Source organism: Colobus angolensis, unplaced genomic scaffold, assembly GCF_000951035.1.
Source record: "Colobus angolensis palliatus isolate OR3802 unplaced genomic scaffold, Cang.pa_1.0 Scaffold49, whole genome shotgun sequence".
NCBI classification, from domain to species: Eukaryota; Metazoa; Chordata; class Mammalia; order Primates; family Cercopithecidae; genus Colobus; species Colobus angolensis.
The window spans coordinates 11,435,557-11,458,715 of NW_012118376.1; the positions used below are offsets into that span (position 1 = coordinate 11,435,557).

General features: G+C 40.0%; 1 protein-coding gene across 2 annotated transcripts in view; it reads right to left on the bottom strand.

The window, feature by feature from the left end:
* MAST4 (microtubule associated serine/threonine kinase family member 4) overlaps positions 1-23,159 on the bottom strand; it is a 357,848-nt gene that overhangs the window by 198,260 nt on the left and 136,429 nt on the right. Inside the window, exon 1 of one of the 2 annotated variants that reach the window (XM_011959351.1) lies at positions 19,071-19,496. The exons of the other annotated variant lie outside the window; for it this stretch is intronic. Within the exon in view, the coding sequence (XP_011814741.1) occupies positions 19,071-19,117 (47 nt within the window). The 5' untranslated portion in view covers positions 19,118-19,496. Of the gene's footprint in view, positions 1-19,070; positions 19,497-23,159 lie in introns of those variants that run through there. 2 annotated transcript variants of the gene reach the window in all.

A 23,159-nucleotide genomic window follows, 5' to 3' on the forward strand; every position in this document is an offset into this window, starting at 1 on the left:
CTCTAGTGGATCTGGAGGGTGAACCCAAATTGGACCTTAAGGCCATTCAAGTGTTTCTCCAAAGCAGAACACCAGGCTTACTTCCTAGTTAACTGAACTCAAGAAATCTCAGTTGTAGGTTGCAGCTGAACATGCTTCCCCAAACTAATCACTATATATTTTTTCTGAGTCCACACCTAAACCACAGGAAAGAGGAGCAAGGCGGATTTTGCAGAGCATCTGCCCCCACTACTCGCAATTTTAAAGAGGCCTCAGTGTCTCGATTAACACCTCGTACACCTTCATCTACATTATATATGAAGTTCTGAACATTCTCCCTGGGGTGCATCTCCAACTGAAAAAGAAAATCTACTTTGAAACTTCAAAGAAGCAGGGAATGGAAATAAAAATGCTTTTGGAGACAGGATGATCACTGGGTTCTAGGTTCTGAGTTCGAATCCTCTATAGTTGCCAGTATTTTCTAAGATGTCACTGGAATGCACAAACCTATACACAGAACTGACAAAAAAAAATAAAAAAAAAAACTACATTTTATGCCAAAGCCTTTCGATTCTGTTTTCACAAAAGAATACAGAATCAAATGACATTTCATTTATTTCTGTAACTGTAGTCATATATAATCTTTTTTCCTTTTGGAAAGAAACAACAGGCAATGTAAACTCAAGAGCAGAACTTGATGTGGACATCAAGGTGAGGAACAGCGACTCATGCCTGAGAAGCTATTATGAGGGATTTATGGGTCTAAACACTGACAATAGACTGAATAAACAAGATCACGCATAGGGGCAGAAGGTTCCTGCCCCCGCCCCCCGCAAATGTGTACAGCTGCTGTTCTGATCAATAAAATAAAATTTAAAAAAGTAAATGCTCTGAGGTTGCAGTCATTTTCTGCTTTTTCTACTTTCTCAATCAAGAGATCATGTGGGGTGTTCTAAAAATGTCTGATAGCCAGGCGTGGTGGCTCACTCCTGTAATCCCAGCACTTTGGGAGGCTGAAGCGGGCAGATCACCTGAGGTTGGGAGTTTGAGACCAGCCTGACAAACATGGAGAAACACCGTCTCTACTAAAAATACAAAATTAGCCAGGCATGGTAGCGCATGCCTGTAACCCCAGCTACTAGGGAGGCTGGGGCAGGAGAATCACTTGAACCCAGGAGGCGGAGATTACAGTGAGCGGAGATCGCACCATTGCACTCCAGTCTGGGCAAAAAGAGTGAAACTCTGTCTCAAAAAAAAAGTCTGATAATAGAAAGGATCCTCATATTCATGAAGGTGAGACTGTCTATATCAGCCCTGATGCTGACCCTATACCCCAATGCCACAGAGATCTGTAGCTTGGTTTAAAGCTCTTGGCCTGCCACTCTCTACATGATGTCTATACAATTTAGTTCCTTTTATATATCCAATCATTATCAATAGAAAACTATAGATGCAAAGAAGTTGAGGATAGGGGTCAGTGGCTATTAAAAGTGTTAAAAAGGGTACTTAGTTATCCATATTCTATTTAATCTCAAACTGAGCTAAATAGGAAGCCCACAGGATCAAGGCTCCCAGGTAGTTTACAAGTTTCATAAAGGTAATGGGTAAAGAATTACAACACATTATAATCATCACACCAAAATCTCCAGATCAACACTGTGGGGATGATAATTGTCCAGATCTCTCTCCTGAATGCCACAGCCTATGGAATCCCTTCTATCTCCTAGTTCCAGGATGAGCCTGCAAAGACCTGTGCATTCAACACATTGTTCTTTTCTCCGCACCTGTGGGCAGAGGGACAGCATGAGATTACCGTCTCTATACTTCTGCTATCACACTTCAGTCAAGCTAGTTCCCTTTCTGTTTCCCATACAAGTCTGAGAGCTCCCTGAGGGGAGGGATGGAATCCTTTTAAATCTTCATCTCCCCAGTATTGTGCTTGGCTTACAGAAGCAAAATGACTGTTTAGTAAACTAGAGAACAGAAAGGACCCATCATATATGCAGCGGTGGCAGCAGTGTGGATCAAGAGGCCTGGAGCAGCTCACAGCAGGGCCTGTAGCAGGAAAACTCTGGTTGCCAGGAAGAAGGAGTGAGCCCATCTGAGTGCCTTCCAGAAAGGGGTAATGCCTCGGAGGGCTGGAACCATCCAGTTCATCCCGTGGCTTTCTCTTGGAGTCTCATGTTGGTGTTACCCACATGTAAATGGTACATGCACCTGGCAACAGCAGAGGCAAAGATTACATGAGGTAAAGCTAAAATGTGCTGTCAACTACATGGCAAGGGATTCTCTTCTCCATGCACCGACAGACACATGGATATAATGCTCAGAGGTATCCAACATCTGGAAGGTTAAACAGTATTTTTCTTTTTTTTAAGACAGAGTCTAGCTCTGTCACCCAGACTGGAGTGCAGTGGTGCGATCTCAGCTCACTGCAACCTCATCTGCCTCCTGGACTCAAACAATTCTTGTGCCTCAGTCTCCCGAGTAGCTGAAATTATAGGTACGCGCCACCAAGCCCAGCTAATTTTTGTATTTTTAGTAGAGAAGGGGTTTCACCATGTTGGCCAGGTTGGTCTCGAACTCCTGACCTCAGGTGATCCACCCACTTCGGCCTCCCAAAGTGCTGGGATTACAGGCGTGAGCCACCGTGCCTGGCCTAAACAGCATTTAAGCAGGGACTACATCCCTGGACTGTGGGAAGCAGGACTGGTCACCTTCTGACTCTCTCAATATTTTTCTCCTTTAAGGATACCCTTGTGTTTTCACCTTACACACATTTGTCCTTAATCTCTCCAGCCACAGTGGTCTGTCTTTTTTAAACTATCCAGATGAGCACTCTGTGAGCACTGGTTCCAGTCACTAGGAGGAGGCTGGGGGCCACAGTGAAAGGGGCACTGGGCTCAGAGTTGGAACAGCTGGTTTAAGTCACTGGGCTCCCTTATCCCGGGGCTCCTTCTTCTGTAACATGAATGCGGAAGTGCCCACCACACTGCCCTCACTTCATCACTTCGGGGTCCCAGGAAAAACAATAGATAGAATGCAGTTTACCACTGCATTTGTTTCCTGCAGCAGCTGTTTAACAAATGACAACCAACTTGGTGGGTTAAAACAATAGAGAGATATTCTCCCAGTCTGGAGGCCAGAAATCTGAAATCAGTGTCAAAGGGCCAAAATCAAGGTGTCAATAGGCCAGGCTCCCTGTGAGGCTCTCAGGGAGAATCTGCTCTTTGCATCTTCTGGCTTCTCTGTGGGCCAAATTCCCCTTGGCCTCTCTTACAAGGACACTTATGATTGAATTTAGGGACTATTGAGATAATCCAGGATAATCCCCCCATCTCAAAATCCTTAAATTAATCACATCTGAAAAGGCTCCTTTTTTCCTAAGGTAATGTTTACAGGTTTCAGAGGTTAGAACCTGATATCTTTGGGGCCACTGTTCAGCCCATGACATGCATCAGCTATATTAAGTGTTAGTGCACAATTCCCACCCCATATTCTTAATTCTTACAATCTCAGCTAGAATAGAAATTCTTTGAAGATAAGAAGCAACTCTTATACTTTGAAAATCCCATGAAAGCTTTCAAGGTATTATGTAGAGAACAAATAGTTATTTTTTTTTCCATTTAGAAAATAAAACCCTTACTCTACTCAATTTTTAGTTGCCAGCATTATATTCCATGGCAAAAAGTTCTAACATAGTCAAGTGTTTCATTTTTTATTTCTAAAATGGTCAAACTTTCTCTTCAGAGAAGCTAGAGAAGAAAGAAATGCATCGTAACATGTTTCCACTGTCCATGGCAAGTGGCTTGCAGTGAAGTGTCATTTGTAATGCATTGTTAGTAACACTTCCAAATACCACCAGAACCCAAAGGCAGGAAAGCTACTAGAAGCAAAATTGCAATGAACTCCAGACAAACATCTATAAACCCCTTGCAGTCAGTCTGATTTATCTCTGTGTCATGAAATAGAAAATACAGTAGTAGCTCATCTGGAAAAGTTTGATGTAGGCTCAAGGTGGGGATAAATTCATTCATTCATTCATTTCTATAACAAGTGGTTGTTGAGGACATACTATGTGCCAGATACTAGGGACTCAATGAGAGCCAAAATAGGCAAATCCCTTGTAATTTGTAGGTTTCATGCTAGTCGGGTAAGATAAATAACAAACAAATAAATAAATGTTATATTAGGTGAGATATTCACTATAAGAAATATCATGAAGCAGTCCAAAAGATAGTGGTGATGCTGTCATAGAGAGGCCAGGGAAGGCCTTTGATACAATAACATTTAGTACAGACACTAAGGAAGTGAAGGAGAGCACCATTCAGGTATCATTTCAGTGTTCCTTCAGCTGTTCTGGACAGCTAGCACATCTTGTGCCAGAAAGTGAAGAGGTGCTCAAAGATTAATAGCATCATGTTCAAAGGACCCAGGAGCCAGCTTAAACGGCTTCCACTTCCCACTGATGAATTTTAGGACAACTTGACCAACAAAAAGAGGAATGCTGGTTACAGATTATTATACATCAAATATATATTTGTCTTCCATTTTATTCTATAGAAAAATGTATGAGTCAATATTCCTAAAAATGAAGGGAGAGAAAAGAGGGAATATTCTTCAACTGAGGAACACCAACTAATAATAGAAATAAAAAATTGTGACAAACAGCAATGTAATATGTAATAAATGATTAAAGCAAGGTCATCAATGAATGCAAAAACCACTGGGTGAAATCTTGTTGGGAAAAGTATATTCATATGGACTAAAAATTTGACCCCAGAGATTACTTAATAAGGTAAAGGCATAATCACCATAAAGGGAAAATGTGGCAGACACCAGCTTTTGGACTTCCTGGTGTGGTGCTATGAGGAGGACATCATCACCTTTTCTTGGCAAATAGATTTAACCTGAATCTAAAGATGACAAAGCTATCAGACAAATTGAAATTGTGGGATGTTCAACAGAAAAGTTGTCTAGTACTGAGCGATGATGAAAGACAGTATAACTTTCTAAATTAAAGGAGACTAAAGAAAGAGATACGACAACTCAGTGGAACATCTGATCTTTAACTGGATCCTGAAATAAAAAAAAAAAACTTTTACAGACACATTTTTTGAAACAACAGGAGAAAGCTGACATAGCACATATAATAATGTTCAATTTTAAGGCTATTATAATAATATAGTTATATAGGAGAATATACTTATTCTTAGGAGATACATGCTTAAGTATTTAGGGGTGAAGTGTCTGAATGTCTGCAAATTACTCTCAAATGCTTCAGCAGAAAAAAAAGTTCAAATACATCTAGGGGCTAAGAGAGGAAGACAGGGAGAAAGATCTAATGTGGCAAGTGTTAACCAGTGAATCAAGATGAACATGGTTGTACAATTTTTTCAACTTTTTAAAAACAGGTTTGGGATTTAAAAAAGAAAGTTGAAGGGGTAGGAAGAGAGTATTTAGAAACAGGGATTTATCAGCCCTGACACAGGAACATGCTTGAAGTGCTTAAGAAAAGGCAGAGTCCAATGAGGCCAGAGGGAATGAGTGAGACATGGCAGGAAGCCAGATCATGGAAGACAGTGGGCATCCACTGGAAGGTTCTGAGCAAGAGCAGATCTCACTTTACAAAGATCACTCTGAGAGTTGGATGGAGACGGATCATAGGAGGGCAAAGGTTGAACTAAAGCAGGAAGACATGCTAGGAGGCTACTACTACACAAATCTAGGGATAAATGGCAGTGGCTCAGACTAAGGTGGGATAGGAGAGGTGGTCAGCATCGCATATTGCGAAGGCAGAATCAACAGGACTTCCTAGTGGATGATGCGCACATGCCCCCAAATCCACACATGTGCACACTGCAAAGATTTTTAAACGGGAAGAATTACAGATGGCTTTTGACTCAGAGCTTGATTAAAGTTGAGCCCAATTTGTATTTTATATAAAGAGGAGAGAAAAAAACAACACCACTGCAAGAAAATACATGTTCTTCTCAACATGGGGTATCTCCATTATGTTTTATTAACTAGAGCCAGTAATGATTCAGCTAAACAAATTGTCAGATAAGTAAGCAGAAAAGCCTAAGAATCCATGAAATTTAGCTCATCTCCTTTTCACCCCAGACCATTAGTACAACTCTCCCAGTTTCATAATGCCTCATCACTCACTATCACTTCAATTAGAATATGCAACATCTCTTGATACAAAGGTCGGGTTTTGTAGTTCATTTTGAATGCTGGGTTCCAAGAACAATATGACACTAATAATAACAAAACAGAACACTCTTCTTGGAACATTTCACATACATTACCTAATTAATTCTTATACCACCTCCAAGAGGCATTATTATCTATGTTACTGCTGGAGAAGCTTGACAATTTTTTAAAGTTTTTGCATTTGTATTACTCCTTTTACTGAGGCATCTCTGAGTTTCACATTATCATCACCATCTTATGCTTTCAAAGAACATCACAACTTACTTCTCGTATCAACAGGGTGGGTGTTAATGGCTGTATCCATATTTTAAATGTTGGAAATAGGTTTTTTAAAATGATGTGAAATGTCTTTTTCTCCTGTGACAAAGAAATGCCTTAACAAAATGGAATATATGACTTAACTTTCCTCCCAACATACACATGCACATGCACACACACACACAGAGCAAAGTAAATTTTTATTCACCCCAAGAAGATCTACTAAAAAAGATAACTGTTAAGCCTCCATAGAACAATTTCAATATATTTAAAAACCAAAATTTAAAAAGTTACTTAAGTAAAGTAGTCGCAATATTTGGCCCAGAAAAGACTACACAGTAATGAATCATCTTGAGCTACGAGGTCCAAAGAAATGTTTAAGAGTGGATGGTATCAAGAAAGTGTCCAGGCTCTTTGCAAATGGGGTGAGGAATTCTTACTCAGGCCTGAAGTGGCTGATCTCCTAAAAGGGCTCCCAGAGCCCTCTGAATAACACAGCAATGGTGAGAACACTGTCACCCCCAGGGCCGTAGCAGGCTGGCCTGGGCTGAGGGAACACTGGAGTTGCTGGGGCCCATGGCCTGATTTCCAAAGCAAACCCAATTTAACCTTCTTTCCATCACCTAGGCTCCGTCCAAAACAAAATTTTAAAGAAGTAATATTGGGCTTCATAAGTCAAAACATGCTCCTCATACCCACGAGTGTACTCTCAACAGAGGACTAAAACATCTAGGGAACCAAGCAAGAAAGCTCCAGACACAGTAACAAATCCACCTGCCAGTAAATGGAATCTTATACTGTGAATGCAAATGAAAATGACCACAAATTGAAGTCCTGAAGAAACAGGGGCACAGGCTCTCCAGCCAGAGACTTGAGCTTGAACCAGACCAGGTAACTTTCTGGACATTGGGAACAGGGCATAATCTGTTGGTCAAACCTGGAGGTTTCAAAAGTGAAAGGAGGGTGCTTTTGAGCATCCCACTGGAAAAAAAAAGGCACACATCAATCTGCATCTGGGCAAACTGAGATGTGTGGGCTCCACAGATAAGTCTGTCTCTGTGCCTCAGTTTTCACATCTGTAAAATGAAGACAGTACCTGCCTCCCAGCCACAGGGTGAAAACTGTGTGAGTTAATATACGTGTAGCACTAAGAACAGTGCCAGGCATGCCACAAGCTCCCATCAATGCTGGACACTAACCCATTGCATATGCAAATATCTAGCTTAGTAATTTGGGCCTTTAACTCAGGACAGTAGACAAAACAGGAAAGTTAATGTGAAAAGGTGAGTGCATAGAGAAAAAAACACAAATAATCATGACAAAAAACACGGCCCTGGAATGGCTGTCTGGACCTGGAACATGTAGGTGTCTATACATGGATGAGTGAAGGCGCTGCAAGGACTCAGCTGTGCCAGGACCCCATGGACCTGAAAGCTCTGCTTGCCATCTGACCTCACAAGACTTCATCCCCTATGTTCTGCAAGTTTACAGCAGATGAGCTTATATCCATTTTAAAAACACTATATTTCAGAAAAATCAAAGGAAACAAATTTTGTGCAGTAAGTTTATTATGCTTGCCCTTCCCCATTACTGCGACCCACGTGAAGTCTCCTAACCCTTACCCTCTCCTCCTCTGGAGCACCGCACACACATCCTCTTTGTTACTAAGCAAGGTAAGTCTCCAGGTGGTGGCACTGGCAGAAACCAGCAAGGGTGGGGTTGAGGGAAGTGCTCAGTGGCCTGTCCACACCACCCCAGTGACAGCTGAGACTGCCAACCTTCCTCATTGTTGCCCAGCCCCACACCCACAGGGCTGGCACCGGGTTCATAATCAAGCTCATCTCTGCTTGGCTGAGCCATTCCTAAGACTGCCTGCATGACATAGATTCGAGCCTACATGACCATTCAGAAACAAAATTCCGGGAATTCATTAAACCATCACATTCAAAAAAGCACGGGAACTGGTGTCTGTAGAGTACAAAGAAATTACCATCTGGTACGAGCATCTTCAGATTTTTCCAATGTTCTCCACAAAGTGAAAGCGGGAAAAACAGAATAAAAAAGACAAATGGGCCCTCTCATCTGAAAAGGCAAAATAAACTAAAAGGGTTTAGCGGTGTAGCCATCAGGCGACTTTCCCAGTCTTACAGGTTCCCTGTGAAAAGGAGACACAAAATCACAACATATTGCCATGTGTTTGGTAAATGGCTATGATGTCTGCCCCTCACCATGGCAACAAGTGAAGTGAGGGGGATTCAGGCAGCCATGGATACCCAGTAACCTTTTCAAGCAGCAACAGGACAAATGGGGCAGCTCTTGGCAAATGGGACTAGGTGAGAATTATGCTGGATGCCCTCCCTGTTAAGGTGCTGTCTACCTTTCCTGCCCATCACTCTTAGGACCACCATATGCTCCATTCTTGCTCACAAAAAGTTATTGCACTAAAAATCTATAAGCTATTGTTCTTACATTGCCAATGAGGTAGGGGATTCATAAAGACAACAAGCGTCCAAGAAGTTTAACACCTGCCCAAGGTCACAAAGCTTGTATGTGGTGAGGTCTGTGAGCAAGACTCAGGCACTATGACTCCTAGTCTGTGGAGTCTCAAACTCAAGTGTCTCCAGGGCCAGTCAGGTACTGTGAATGAATGAAGCCAGCTAGGTGGGGTCTGTGCTGAAATGGAGAATGGCAGCTCTAAAAGGTGCCGCAGGGTCCCAGCCACAGACAGAACGTGGCTGCAAAGGAACACAGACTCACTAAAGGGCTTCGGGTTTTTAAAAGCAGTCCCCAATTCACAATTCTCTTACTGCTTCAAAGCACATTTAATGACAACAACTAAATAATTTATTTAGTACCTAGTTATTTAGTACCACATTATGCTACATGGGCTGGGGAGACGGCAGTATGTAAGATAGACAGGCCTTGCCCTCCAGTGCTTCTATTCTACTACTGTTCCTTAGAGTAACTTATCCTCTTCCATGTGTGATCTGCCATGACTTTTGTATCATTTTCTCTGTCCCTCACCATAGCCAGGCATATCTGTTAATATATGCTGGGGTTTAACTTTAATTAACAATGCCTTTCTACTTTGTCCTAGATAACTGATATCCACTCAGTTTTTACATTTTGATGGCTATAACTTACTATTTATAGAAGAACAAAAAATAAGCCCTTTCTCTCAAGGTGCCAGCACTGCTCTCAAAACATAACTACTATATAACTCAATCTCATGTTTAAGCACAGGTGAAAACATCAGAACAGGCTTGAATCCCAGGGAATAACACATTCATTCGTTAAATCAGTACATATTTACGGAGACTCTCCTATGTATGTCAGGAACTATTTTAGGTTTTGTGGATACACATGTGAAAAAGTAGACAAAAATGGTTGTCCTTGTGGAGTTGATAGCACAGTGATAATATTCTTCTCTGGAAGTAGTACTATATCCTACCAGCAACATGGCATGTGTGTTTTCAGTCACAGCTGAAATAGGGAGAGAGAGATTTGGGAGATGGAAGGAGAAGAAACAGCGTACCTCCTCTACTGCCAACTCTCGCATAGCTGACTGTGTGTTTACCACCCTGAGACTCCAGAAACTAAATGGAGATGCAAAGAAAAGGATGGAAGAAGTAAAATACAAGGAGCACAGGACATGCAGCCAGCAGGTTCTCGAGTGGTTATCATCCAGGAAGATGTTGGAGGATGAAACAGAAGTACAAAAGAACATCACTATGGCATAATAAAAACTTGGCCACTGAGTAATGGTGTTCCAGCCTACAGCTACTTACTGGGTCCCTATTGACGGCAAGGCATGCTCGGTGCCAAGAAAGACACTGAGAATGTGAAATGAGATAGCTTCTTCTGGAATCTTGCTATCTAATCACAGTCCAGATTAGGAGCTAGCACAAGTCACATCTATATTACTCAGGAGGCATTGATGTCACCATTATACAAAGAGCCCCTAAGTGGTAGCCAATTTATTAAGTACTGGAGGTCATGAGAAATTCTGAGTAGTTATGGTTGCCTCAGAAGGAGGAAAGGAAAGTTGTACATAAATTCCACTTAAGGTCTTAAAGATGCTCTCTGTCACACTGGTAACTAATAAACTGATATTTAGGGCCAAATATATATATATATATATTTAGTTTGTAGACAAAGTGTGTATTTTGCCTATTTCTCCAGCCCTGATGGAAGATTTTTTTTAAGAAGTGTGAGATTTTCAGGATGGAAGGGCTTTTGAGAATAACGTAGTCTAACCCTCTGCTCAGTGCAGGAATACAGTCTGCATCTTTCCAGCTCACCGGGTGCCTGGCTTTCCTGATGGTCTGATGAGGCAGCCCATTAAAAGTTCAGAAAGCTTCCTTAGAAAATTCTTTATTTCATACTGAGCCCAAATTTGTCTTACCATAACCTCCATACAGCAGTGCAAGGTCTTATTACCCAGACATACCAAACAAAACGTAAGTCCTATTTAGCAACTGAACTGTCCTGCAAGCTGCAGATGTCTTACTTCTGGCCAACCTTCAGGAAGCCTGGCCTGGAGAAGCCCCTGGAGTTCTGCTGGAGATGGAGAGCTGACTCATGTCTCTGCACAGCCTGCCTCCAGGGTTTTACTATGAAAAGAATAGACTCTTCTATTGCCATATTTAGAAACTCTGTGTGTCAGCACCTCAAAAGGGCACAGACACTGTGATAACTCACCACCACCACTCTCTCCTAGACCTTCAAGCCCCACTCACGAGAAAGGAATAAAGAACAAATCTGACCCGTCACAATCAATGGTAGGAAAACAAAATCTGTGCAGGGGTACAATACATGCTTTTTTTGTGGTAATAGCATGAACATATTTGGAGTCTTGCAATTTATAATATTAGACCATCATTTTGGGGCACACTATCAGAGAGACCCAATTCCAAGCTGCCAACTAGATATCTCTACCTAGAACTTTCTCACCGTGTTTATGACCAGACTCATCATTACAACATCTTCCTCCCTCCCCAACTCTGTTTTTTGGGGTTCAAGTCATTAATGCTAGAAATCGCAGTGTAAGTCATTCATTGAAAATTATCTACTGAACACCTACTACAGGGCACCTTTATTTCATCAACTTCTACAACAAAGATTATTAACTATTTAACCAAACTTATTTCTTCCTTTTCCTGGACATCAGCAAGCCGTATTTCCCAGGCTTCCCTGTGGTTAGATACAGTCAGAACACCACATTCCAGGCCATGAAATGTGAATGGAAGTGATGTGTGCCACCTTCAGGTCTGTCAGTGCACCATCCTTCATGCTCTTTCCCTTTCCACCAGCTAAAAGTTGATGCCCAAGGCATCCTTGAAGGCCATGGGTTAAAGATCCCCCTGAATCCCTTAATGACTCTGGAGCAGATCCTCCCGCAAACCCTTCATCTATGAGTGAACAATCCAGTTCCATTGTATTTGAGCCATTGTGTGTTTATTTGGTGGTTGATATATTAGCAGCACTGTAACTAATACATCTTCTATTTCTTATTCACTCATTTATTCATTCTTTAATAAGCATTTTTCAAACACTTAGTACATTCCATATATAGAGTGAGGCATTGGGGAAATAAAAATGACTAAAGAAGGTCACAAGGTCTACCTAAACCAGATAATTAAAACTCAATATAAATGATCTCAGAGCAGCATGTGTATGTCTTAAGTTAGTCACAGTGGAAAGATCTGAGACTTCATTTTGAGTCCTAGGCTACTATTTAAACTCTATATATGTTAGCATTTTCATCTGTAAACAAAGGCAATATTCATTTCTGTCTCATGTAGTGTTGGGTGGATTAAATGGAATGAATCCATGTATATAAAACCAGTTGGCCAACTATAAAGTACTTTGCAAATTTTAATTTAGTTTATTGCAGTTGTCCTAATCCCAAACCTGTTACTCATGATATATTGTACTAGCATCCTCATTGGAGTTTCTGCCTAAAATACAATCCATTCTTAACACTGGTAAGGTACGTTTCCTCAGTTTGAACTCAGATTGGTCATTTCCTTATTCAAAACATCTTCTGACTCCTGAACACTTACAAAATGAAAATCGAACTTTTTAGCTTTAGTATTCAAGGCCTTACATAGCATGCATGACTCCAAATTAATTTTCAGGTTTATATCAATCTCTATACAGTTCCAAACTTTTCTTCTATTTCACCTATCCTATGTCCTAGTGACACACATTATTTCTACCATATACTATGCTTTCTTACATCCTAGAGTTTTTTTTCTCTGTCTGGTTTTATCCTTCACCCCCTGCCCTGCCCCCACCAATCCCTCCCCACTGAACCTCCAAGATTTTTCAAGGTCCAGCTCAAACGCAACCAGTTCACTAAAACTTTTCCCCCAAAACACTCTTCAGAACCTCATCCTCCTCTGCAGTACCTTAGCACTGAATCTAATTCTCTTTTCTCTTCTACTAATGATGGCATCTTCATATTGAATAGCCTATTGCCTTTAGGAAGAATAAAGAAAAGGAAATACAAGTATTGTATTTAATGAAAACATATTACACTGAAGAAAAAAAGTTCAGAACACAGTTCAATTTCTTGCAGTTGGATAACCAAAATGGACACATTAGAAGAGCAAAGGAATTCTCCAGATAGGAAAAAAAAAAAAAAAAACTATTCTTATGTTTTAGGATCTATTAAATTCAGAGGATGCTTTATAAAAGCTATTACAAGCAACTCGCATGTTGAAAGTCACTTTTACAATAATAAATATAATCCCATCAGCAGAAGAGTAGAACTAAAGTTCCAAGTCATTAATTTGTTTCCCTAGTCAATTATTCTATGCAGATTTCAGTTCAGCCTTACTTTAGAAAAAGGAAAGAAACAAATGTGTTAAATTGTCCCACTCACATCATCTAAGGCTTGTAAGTTAATATTTTTAAGGAAGTGGTCATAGTGGCAAATTCATCATTCATTTGCATTTATGAAATGAAAAGTATTCATAAAAAAATTTAAGTTGTCCTTTGCATCAACGGATAATTTGATTCTACTTTCTTCCGTAGGATTTTTTATTTTTATTTTTATTTATTTATTTTTTGAGATGGAGTCTCCCTCTTTCGTCCAAGCTGGAGTGCAGTGGCTGGATCTGGGCTCACTGCAAGCTCCGCCTCCTGGGTTTACAGCATTCTCCTGCCTCAGCCTCCCAAGGGGTAGCTGGGACTAAGGCGCCCACCACCATGCTCAGCTAGTTTTTTGTATGTTTAGTAGAGACAGGGTTTCACCGTGTTAGCCAGGATGGTCTCAATCTCCTGACCTCATGATCCACCCCCCTCAACCTTCCAAAGTGCTGGGATTACAGGCATGAGCCACCGCGCCCAGCCCTGTAGGATTTTTAAAAAGGGGAAAGGGATGCTGGGTACTCTATGTATGTCTTCTGATTAGATACGGTTAGATTCACTATATCCGTAAGTAGTGAATTCATGAAAAGTCTATTAGAATATACATACTATAGATACTACAGTAGCAGTATTTTCTATCATGTATTCTTATAACAAACTATGCTAAAATGTAAGAGTTTCTTGGGGATAGTTCTCTAACACAGAAAAGTGAATATAATCAGCCTATGAGTGAGGGGGGAGGAGTATGTATCTTGGAGTTCTAAAAAATGATTTAAAAAATATTAACCCTTTAGATAATTTAAATACATTATCCTGTAAATAATAGGGTATAAAATAATTTCAGGCAACAGGTATTATGATACTCTCATAGGAATTATGAAATGTTTTCTAGAAACTAATACGTTATATGACTTACAGAATTCAGTGCAGATCACTTCCTAAGAAAGCAAAATGAAAAACTGTCATATATACACACACATTGAACAATGAGTCAAGAGACACCAAGTGAAATATGAGTAAATATGCTACATGGAGTAAGTGATCAAGTAAGTTACCAAGTAAACAATTCGACCAGTTTCCTCACCCTGTATGTTAACGCTAGGGCAACAATTAAGAAGAAACGGTTTACTGTGGATTGCAGAGTCTGAAGTAATCAAATGCTGGTGGTGGGAAATGGGGCAATAGAAAGACAAAGCAGCCCTGGGCAGGCCCTGGAGCATGCTTACCTCCAAAAGTGAAAGGCCAAGAGAGGACTACAAGGACTGCCTGGGCTGGATGGGGTTGGACTCAGGCTCCTGGGAGTGAGACTGAAAGTTAAAATAATGTCATTCCAAGTGGGAGAATTGATTGCAGTAAAAATAGCATAGCTCAGTTAAGGGACTGTGTTCCCTTTAGGCCAGAATCACTACGGCAAGCTTATCAACACCACTAGGTAATCATCTAATCACTTGCCCTTTTCAGCTCTAAAATACAGAACAAGTAAAATGCTTCCTGCTGAAATTTACATTTTAAAAACTACAGCTGCCATTTTTATTTGAGCCTTTTCTTTGTCACAAAGCAACTTGGCAGATATCTTTGACATGTGATTTTTGCATCAAAGAAAATCCAGTGTCATTTTATATTGAGTATATTTTACTCCAGATTAAGAAGACGATGCAAATAAAAATTTACGTGAAATACCGTAGTTTTTAAAAAGCAAAGCAACTAACATTTCCACATAGGAAGATATGTTTTTAAGCACTTTTGCAAGGAAAAACAAGTCTTCCTTATAACAAAGACACAATATTTTATCTAATCCTCAGGGGCAATGAGAAAAAGTGTTCCTATGCGTATATTCAAAATAAACAATTTCAAAAATTATTACAGGTAGTTATACATTATTTTACCTTCCAGAAAGGTCTTCTCAAATCCAATTGTCAATGAACCATTATAATCCCTGCACCCCCGACTCCCCACTCAACCATCCAAACCACCACGATTATTCCAGCCAGTTCTCAAATATTCATCACAGTGTGGTTGGAATAGAGTTCATTTATCTTTTTTTCTTTCTGGCCTCATGTCTCTTATTTTTAGGGAGATAAAACTTAAATTAGATACAGTACAACAATTTAACCAAAGATATTAAAGCATGAAGTTGATGCTAGTCAGTTACCAAGTATTTTTAATCAAAGTAAAAATTAGCTAAGTATTCTGTAGGTATTCTGACCCCAAGTCTCAGACTGAAGTGAGCAAGAGAAACTCCTGCCAAAGTGCAACGAGTTTCTTTCTTTTCTTCTTCTTCTTCTTCTTCTTTTTTTTTTGTTATTTTTGAGACAGGGTCTCACTCTAGTCACCCAGGCTGGAGTGTAGTGGCTTACTGCAGCCTCCACCTCCTGAGCTCAAAGTGATCCTCCCACCTCGGCCTCCCAAGTAGCCGGGACTATAAGCACACACGACCATACCAGGGTAATTTTTGTATTTTTTTTGTAGAGATGGGGTTTCCCCATGTTGCTCAGCCTGTTCTCAAACTCCTGGGCTCAAGTGATTCTCCCGCTTCAGCCTCTCAAAGTGCTGGGATAATAGGCGTAAGCCACCGTGGCTGCCTTTTTCCTTTTTTAGAGATGGGGTCTTGATATACCTCCTGGGCCAAACTTGAACTGCTGGGCTCAAGAGAGCTTTCCATCTCAGCCTCCTGAGTATCAAGAACTATAGGCACACACCACCATGCCTGGCCAGTACAGAGAGCTTCTTAAAGAATGTGATTTTGCCTCTCCGCTGGACGATGGCTCTACACTGTATCATGTTTTCCTATCTTAGAGAATGGGGTCTTGAAACAGAGCTGCATTTCGGTTGATTCAAGCTGGTTGTGCTCTTCATTGGCACAGAGAGTTGGCAACGATGGCTGAAGTCAGATTTGGGCTTACCATGGTTTGCAAATTCTAAATGCCATCCTTCTCTCCCATTATATGGATAAATTGAGACTTGGCTGTGTTGGTCTTAAACTAAAATATAAAATTATTGCTCAAAATGCTCTAATTTTAAAAATATAATGTTTCAACAGAGTAAAGTTTTATATCTTCTAAGACCATTCTCTGATTTGGTACCAGGACTTGGAATTAGTAAGGAATTATTTTCCTTATACACTCAGAGCATATTCAAAAGCTGCTGCTCTTACACATACTGTACTCTAACTTATCAGCTCATTGGAAAGCTCTCGGGAATGTCCCCTGATATGTCCATCATTTTGTCTAAGAACAGTCTTATCTATTCCTTCTGGTCCTAAAACTGGCATGCATAGGCACTAAAGCTGCTCCCTGTCTCCATGCGGAAACACACATGATGAATACTATGAAGTGTCTACGTACCCGATTCAATACTTACAATGAAAAAAGAAAAAACAAAAAAATCTGCCTTTCTCAGAAACTGGAAAGCCACGCATAGGCTATTTAGGCATCATAAATTTCTTATAAATTAACAACCCATTAATTTCTGAAATATATATTTGATGTCTCACACCTAAGATTTCAATATCTGAAACAGGAATCAGAAACTGCCCTGTGTGTATTAATAAATCCAATGGAAAATTCTAGATTGCATCTACAGAGCATAAAATAGGCTCACGTAATACTCCACAGCTGCAGTGCTTATGGAATAAACTCTTCTGAAAGAAAAACAGTAATGTCTCATGAACAAAAGTTCGAGAGCTGTTCTACACATTTGCTGTGTGAGTTAAGACTATAAGATTGCCAAATAATTAAATTTATATACATTAAATCTGCTTTTAATAGAATCAGTGATAAGACTTTCCAGTATAACATTCCTCTGCAGTGGCTAGAAGCTGAATTTACTCAAAGACTGCAGAATTAGCTTTCTTCATGAATGAATGTAAAGTTAGCTATGTCTATTTTAGAGTAATTTTGCATTTCAAGGTAAACGAAATGTTCAAAGTAAATCACATACTAATACTACGATGATATTTAAGAGTGATTCTCTATTTCACTCTCACATTCCCTAGGCAAACAGAATTATCTATTTTAAATGCACGGTAATATTTACCAAGATAAGAGGATAGAAGGAGGGGGCGTGGCCTGATACCAAAACAACATCCAAAGATCCCCTGTGTTTAGCTGACTGTTACGTCCTGTGTCAACGCTGGCAAGGTCATAAAACTCGTGGCATAATTCAGTCCTTCTAATCATAAAATGGAATGTTTGATACAACTGAGTTCATGTTTTTAAAAAGTTACTTTCAAGTGTCTCCTCTTGATGTAGACAAGATTGAAAAAAGAAAGAAAGGAAAAGAAAGTAAAGGAAGAAGAGGAAAGAAAGAAAAAGCCTAATGTGAAATGATATCTACTAAGTCCAAAGAAAACGGCCAGGAAACAGCGCAACAGAAAACAGAGGCAAAAGCAAAGCTGGAGGTTAATGCCCCTGGGTTTTAAACACAGAGCTATGGCTTAGTTATGCATTTCCACAACACTAGAGAGCGGAGGGTTAAGTAGAAGAATGAGCGCATGCCACTAAAATATTCCACACAGATGGTGAGAGTTGAATGTTAGGGTGGGGGGGGAGAAGGGAGAAATATTAGGGCAATGGGTAAATACTACTCAAACCTCTAATATGAAGAATGTCACAGCTAGCAAGAAGGTTGTAAGAGCCCTCTAACTTTTTGTAAGTGAGCTGTTTGTTAGCATAAAATCAGGGCACAAATTTTAGAGCAAGGACTGATTAGAAAAGTATTCACTTCAGAATGCCATGGTTTTATTAATTAAGGAAATTATTTCTCTTGTATGATGCATCTACAAAATTCAAGATGAATAATAAGTCCCCAGAACCAAGCACAGTTCTCATCCTGCAGTCTCTTTCTGGAGACAGTCCAGTATGAGATTATTGGGACTGTACAGATTTCACTAAAATGTAATTTTATATCTGTGTTGTAAGTTAGAAAGAGGGATATTTATATTTTTTCTACCGGATTTATATTTTACTGTTTATTATTTTAAGTGTGCCAGCACAGACTAACTCACAGCTTCTGCATCTTTGACTAACAGATTTAAAATAAAAATTTGCTGACACTTCCTGCATCACAGATGTCTAACTTCTGCGCCACAAATTAGATGTGGACATGTTCATATAGCTACATTACATCAGAAGGCAGTAGTCAGATGAGTTAATGGGTTAAAAAAAAAAAAAAAACAGCTAAGCAAACACACAGCTCAACTAGGTAAACACATTGCATGCAGTGGCTGGAGATTCTGCAGAGAGGATTCTAAATGTACCACAGTTCATTAATATTCTGTTGCACAGATAAAACATGGATCACATCTAATGAACGTCACAAATAACCCTTCTCTTGCACTCTAATCCATTGTAATGTCTTCTATTATTCAATGCAGACAGAGGCCTTTCTTTAGAAAAAGGCAACATGGGGATAAACAAACAGTAAGAGAGAAGGAGAAAAAGCCAGATACACCATGGCCTACTGATACATTCTTTCACAATGGGCTGTTAAGATGTTTCCAGAACTGGTGTTTAGTAACTTTAAATATGCAGCAATGCTCTTCCTCTGACTGCAATGCAAAATGCTGGTCTGGGTGTCCACATTAGCTGAAACCAAATACCATGCATTTAAGACATGTTCCTCCACCTCACACTGCAGTGCTCTGAGGCTGTCAGTACAAACAAATGCTAAATAGCTATTGGTCGCCGGAAAGCGAGTGCCATGCAGAAAGCATTAAAATATTAAAGACAGACAATACTTACTCCAAGGTCAGCCCCGGAATCTGTAGCCTTTCCCGCTGGGCTTTCATGGTTGCTATATGTTAGCACACTCTATTGTAACCATGACACACACTCCCTGCCAGCGTCCCGGTGATGACAGAGAGCCAAACCGAACCTCTCTAAAGGACTGGACTAACACTCTCTCGAGGGGGAGGGGGAGGCTGCAAGTTTGGGTCCTTCCACCTCTAGCCGTAATCAAGAGATGTCAGCTGCTTTCCTCAGGTTAACGGCAGTGCACACTGCACTGATTTTGTTAAAGGAATGAGGCTTGCAGCTCTGCATATCAAGTAATTGGTTTCTGATTTTTTTTTTTTTTTTTTTTTAAAGAAAGTCGCTTTACTCACAGACCCACTTTTCACTTCAGTGAAATGAAAAGTCCTTTTCACCCTGCAGACTGGGGCAAAAAAAATAAAGCAACAGTGTCACACTTCTAAAAGAGTTTATCTCAGCACACGTCAACTATTCCCCACCTCCCTGTGATGCTCTCGAATAGAATTCAGCCACCGTGAGGAGGCTCGTCTTACACTTCCCTTGGTGGAGTTAACTAAATCACTCATAGTCCCCAAGAAAGAAATGAGGAATAGTACCACATAAAAATAATTAGATCTTTCTCTATATATGGCAATCATCAGAACACGGAATAAACTAACTGCATTAATTTGGGGGAAGTCTGACTCTGTTGTGCGGCAAAGACTTGTGTGAACAGGCAAACCCGACGACAGGAAACTACCAACTGGAAATGTAAGAGATTTTTCTTGGCACTTGGATTTTTATTTTCGAAAAGCTCATTTTTAAGATCGCAGTGCTGTATACTTTACAAAAGCAATCTAATATGAATAAGGAGGGAAAGAGAGAACACGAATTTTGAAAGCCTGAAAGTTTCATTTTGTATTATTCAAAGAACCTAATTTTTGACAGCATTCATAACTTGGAACTAAGTGTACTTCCATTGTAGTGTATGAAGAACGTAACTGACTCACTTCCTCTAATGCATTTTAAAATGTTTTAAAACTTGGCAACCTCTGGTTTGTTGAGGAGAAACACTAGAGCAAATTAGAGCTTTATTTTATCAAGAACTCTAATTTTCAAGTACTACAAGGCATCTCTTTCTCTCTCTCTCTCTCACACACACACACACACACACACATACACACACACTCAAAGAGAGAGACAGAGAGAGAGAGAGAGAGAAAGAGAGAGAGTGCCAAACTACGGAGAAATAGCAAGTATATTCAAGCAGTTATATTTCAAAGGCTATGAATTCAAACTCCGTCTTTTCACAGATGGAGAAACTGAGGGCACACAGTTGGCGGCTATACTAGGATTAGATCCTGGTCTGTAAATTTACTCTTATCCCAGAGACCTGTCTAAGCAGGGATGCCATAGGCAGCTGTTCGGGTTGTGCCCTGGGCAAGGAGGGAGGTGGAACCAACATCTAGTCTGCTTTCCATGGTTTTATGCCTGCACCTGGCTCTGGGCTGCTTCCACCCCATCTTTCTCATTTTCACGAAGTCTCCCTCAGCTTTGTGCCCTTCTGGAGGGCTCCCTGTTTCTAACTCTACAAAGGTGCTTATGGGCCAGTGGAGGTTTATAAGATATTCTCAGAACTCTTTTCTACATCCTTAGCTATCAACTTGCTCTGGGCCATTTGTTAATGTTAACTAGGTACCAACTTATCTCTCAGTGTGAGCTCACAGAACCAACCAATCCTCCTACCCTTTGGAGGTAACAAATCCATACCTGAAATATAGTCACCAACTCCATAGACAGGCAGATAGAGATGTAAAAAGTAATTGTAATTTAGTAGAGAAAAAAGCCTCACAAAAGGAAATACTAAAGATATAATGGATCCCAGCTACTCAGAAGGTTGAGGCGGGAAGACTGCTTGAGTCCAGCAGTTTTGAGACCAGCCTGAGCAACACAGCAAGACTCCATCTCAAACAAACAAACAAACAAGATATAATAGAACACAAAAAAGAGGGCTCAACATTCCTTAGGAAAGTTGTTCCGGGAAAGTTCGAAAGCATGGGTGTCACAGCCAGATTATGATAAACAAAGAAAAGAAAAAAATCAGTTACCACTCTATACCAAAAAATAAAGCAAAATCTCCAAATTCTTTAACTCTTAAGGTAGACATTCATCTCAGGAAACACATTAGAATATTATTTCATAGCCTTCTACACACAGATCTTCTGAAGTAAACTTCAGTTCCATATAGCCAATGGACTACAATACATTTTCACTTCAGTTTCCTTTTACTACCCTTAATTTAACATACCCAAAAGAAAACTCACCATCCTGCCCTCCAAAACCCCAAAATAAGCCTCCTTCCAATGTAAAAGATCCAGAATGCCACCATTATTTCCACCTAATGTCAAAATACATTGACCCAAAATACATTGTATCTTGGCTAGATTATTCCTCCTAACTGGTCTACTTCCTCCCTGGCACCCTCCACACTTTGATGGCCACACCCAAACTCCAGAGTGATCTCTTTCAGAATATGTTGCTCTTCTGTTCAAAATCCTCCAACAATTTCCCTGTGAGTAAAAGCCATAAATTTAGCACATCTGGTCCCAAATGGGACAATCAAGCATCAATAGGAACAACAATGGTAATGTATTACAACATATCAAATGTTTAAAGTCATGAGTTCAAGAAGAGAAAGTTACGTCACCTTGAGAGGATGCTAGAGAACTACTGCAGTCATCTTGAAAACTGATAAAGGGAAAGAATCAAGCACATCCCCTGCATTCCCTATGAGTTATACCTCACAGATGGGGAAATCATTTACTTTATAGATGCATTCCAATTGGTAAATAAAGGGGGAATTGCGGTCGTAAAATATCACAATTTTTCAGACTCTAAAGAACCAGGGAATCTAAACCATGATCACCAATGACTGCTGACATCACAAAGAGAGAAACCCTGGACATCGGGAGCCTCTCAAGACAACACACACGAAGTAGTCTTATCAAAAAGACTTTAGTACCCGGGATGCAACCAAGTCTCTACATCGAAATATCAAGTTACAGGTTAGAGACAAGGGGATATGTCAAACAATATCTCAGAGACGTGATCAGCAAAAGCGAGATACGAAAGTCAGAACAAATGACCTGGTTTCTTAAAATTTTAATGAGGGGAAAAAAGAGATGGAAGGGGAACCCAAAGTTTAAAAGAAGGCCAGGCACAGTGGCTCATGCCTGTAATTCCAGCACTTTGGAAGACTGAGGTGGGAAGATTACTTGAGGCCAGGTGCTCGAGACCAGCATGGGCAACACAGCAAGACCCTGTTTTCACAAAAAACAAACAAACAAACAAACAAACAAAACCTTAAGAGACATATCAACTAATTGTAATATATGAACTTTTTAGTGGGTCCTGATATCAAACTAATCAAACTATAAACAAACACACACATAATCAGGCATTTAGAAAATAATCAGCATGATATTATATATGTATACACTTCAGCCTGAAATATATATTGAGTATATGTATATACGTGTGTGCCTATATATACACACGTGGTTTGGATATCTGATAAAACTAGCCAATCATTTTAAAGTATAATATTGGATCATGATCACCTTTAATTCCCTATCTTTTATAGATACATACAAAAATATTTACAGATGAAATAATACATGTAGAGTTTGCTTCCAGATGATATGGGGAGGGGAAGTAAGAGTATATAAAATTAAAGTGGCTTTGGTTACAATTTATTAAACTTGGGTAATAGGCATATAAGGGGTTCATTATATCTCTGCACTTCAGTGTATGTTTGAAATTTTGTCTTCTAAAAAATTGAAGAAGAGTCTCACCCAGAGTCTAAAGCTCCATATGGTATGTCCATACCACACCTCCACACCCGCTCTTCTACAGCTCCCTCCCTGACACTCCTCACTACCCTTCACATATACCAAGCACACTCCTGTCTCTTGTCCTTTGCACTTACCATTCCCACTGCCTAGAACTCTTCTCCCCTGAGATGTCCAAACATCCTGCTTCTGAACTTCCTTTACATCTTGCTTGACCCTATTTGAAAACACAAGACTCCCTCATCTAGTG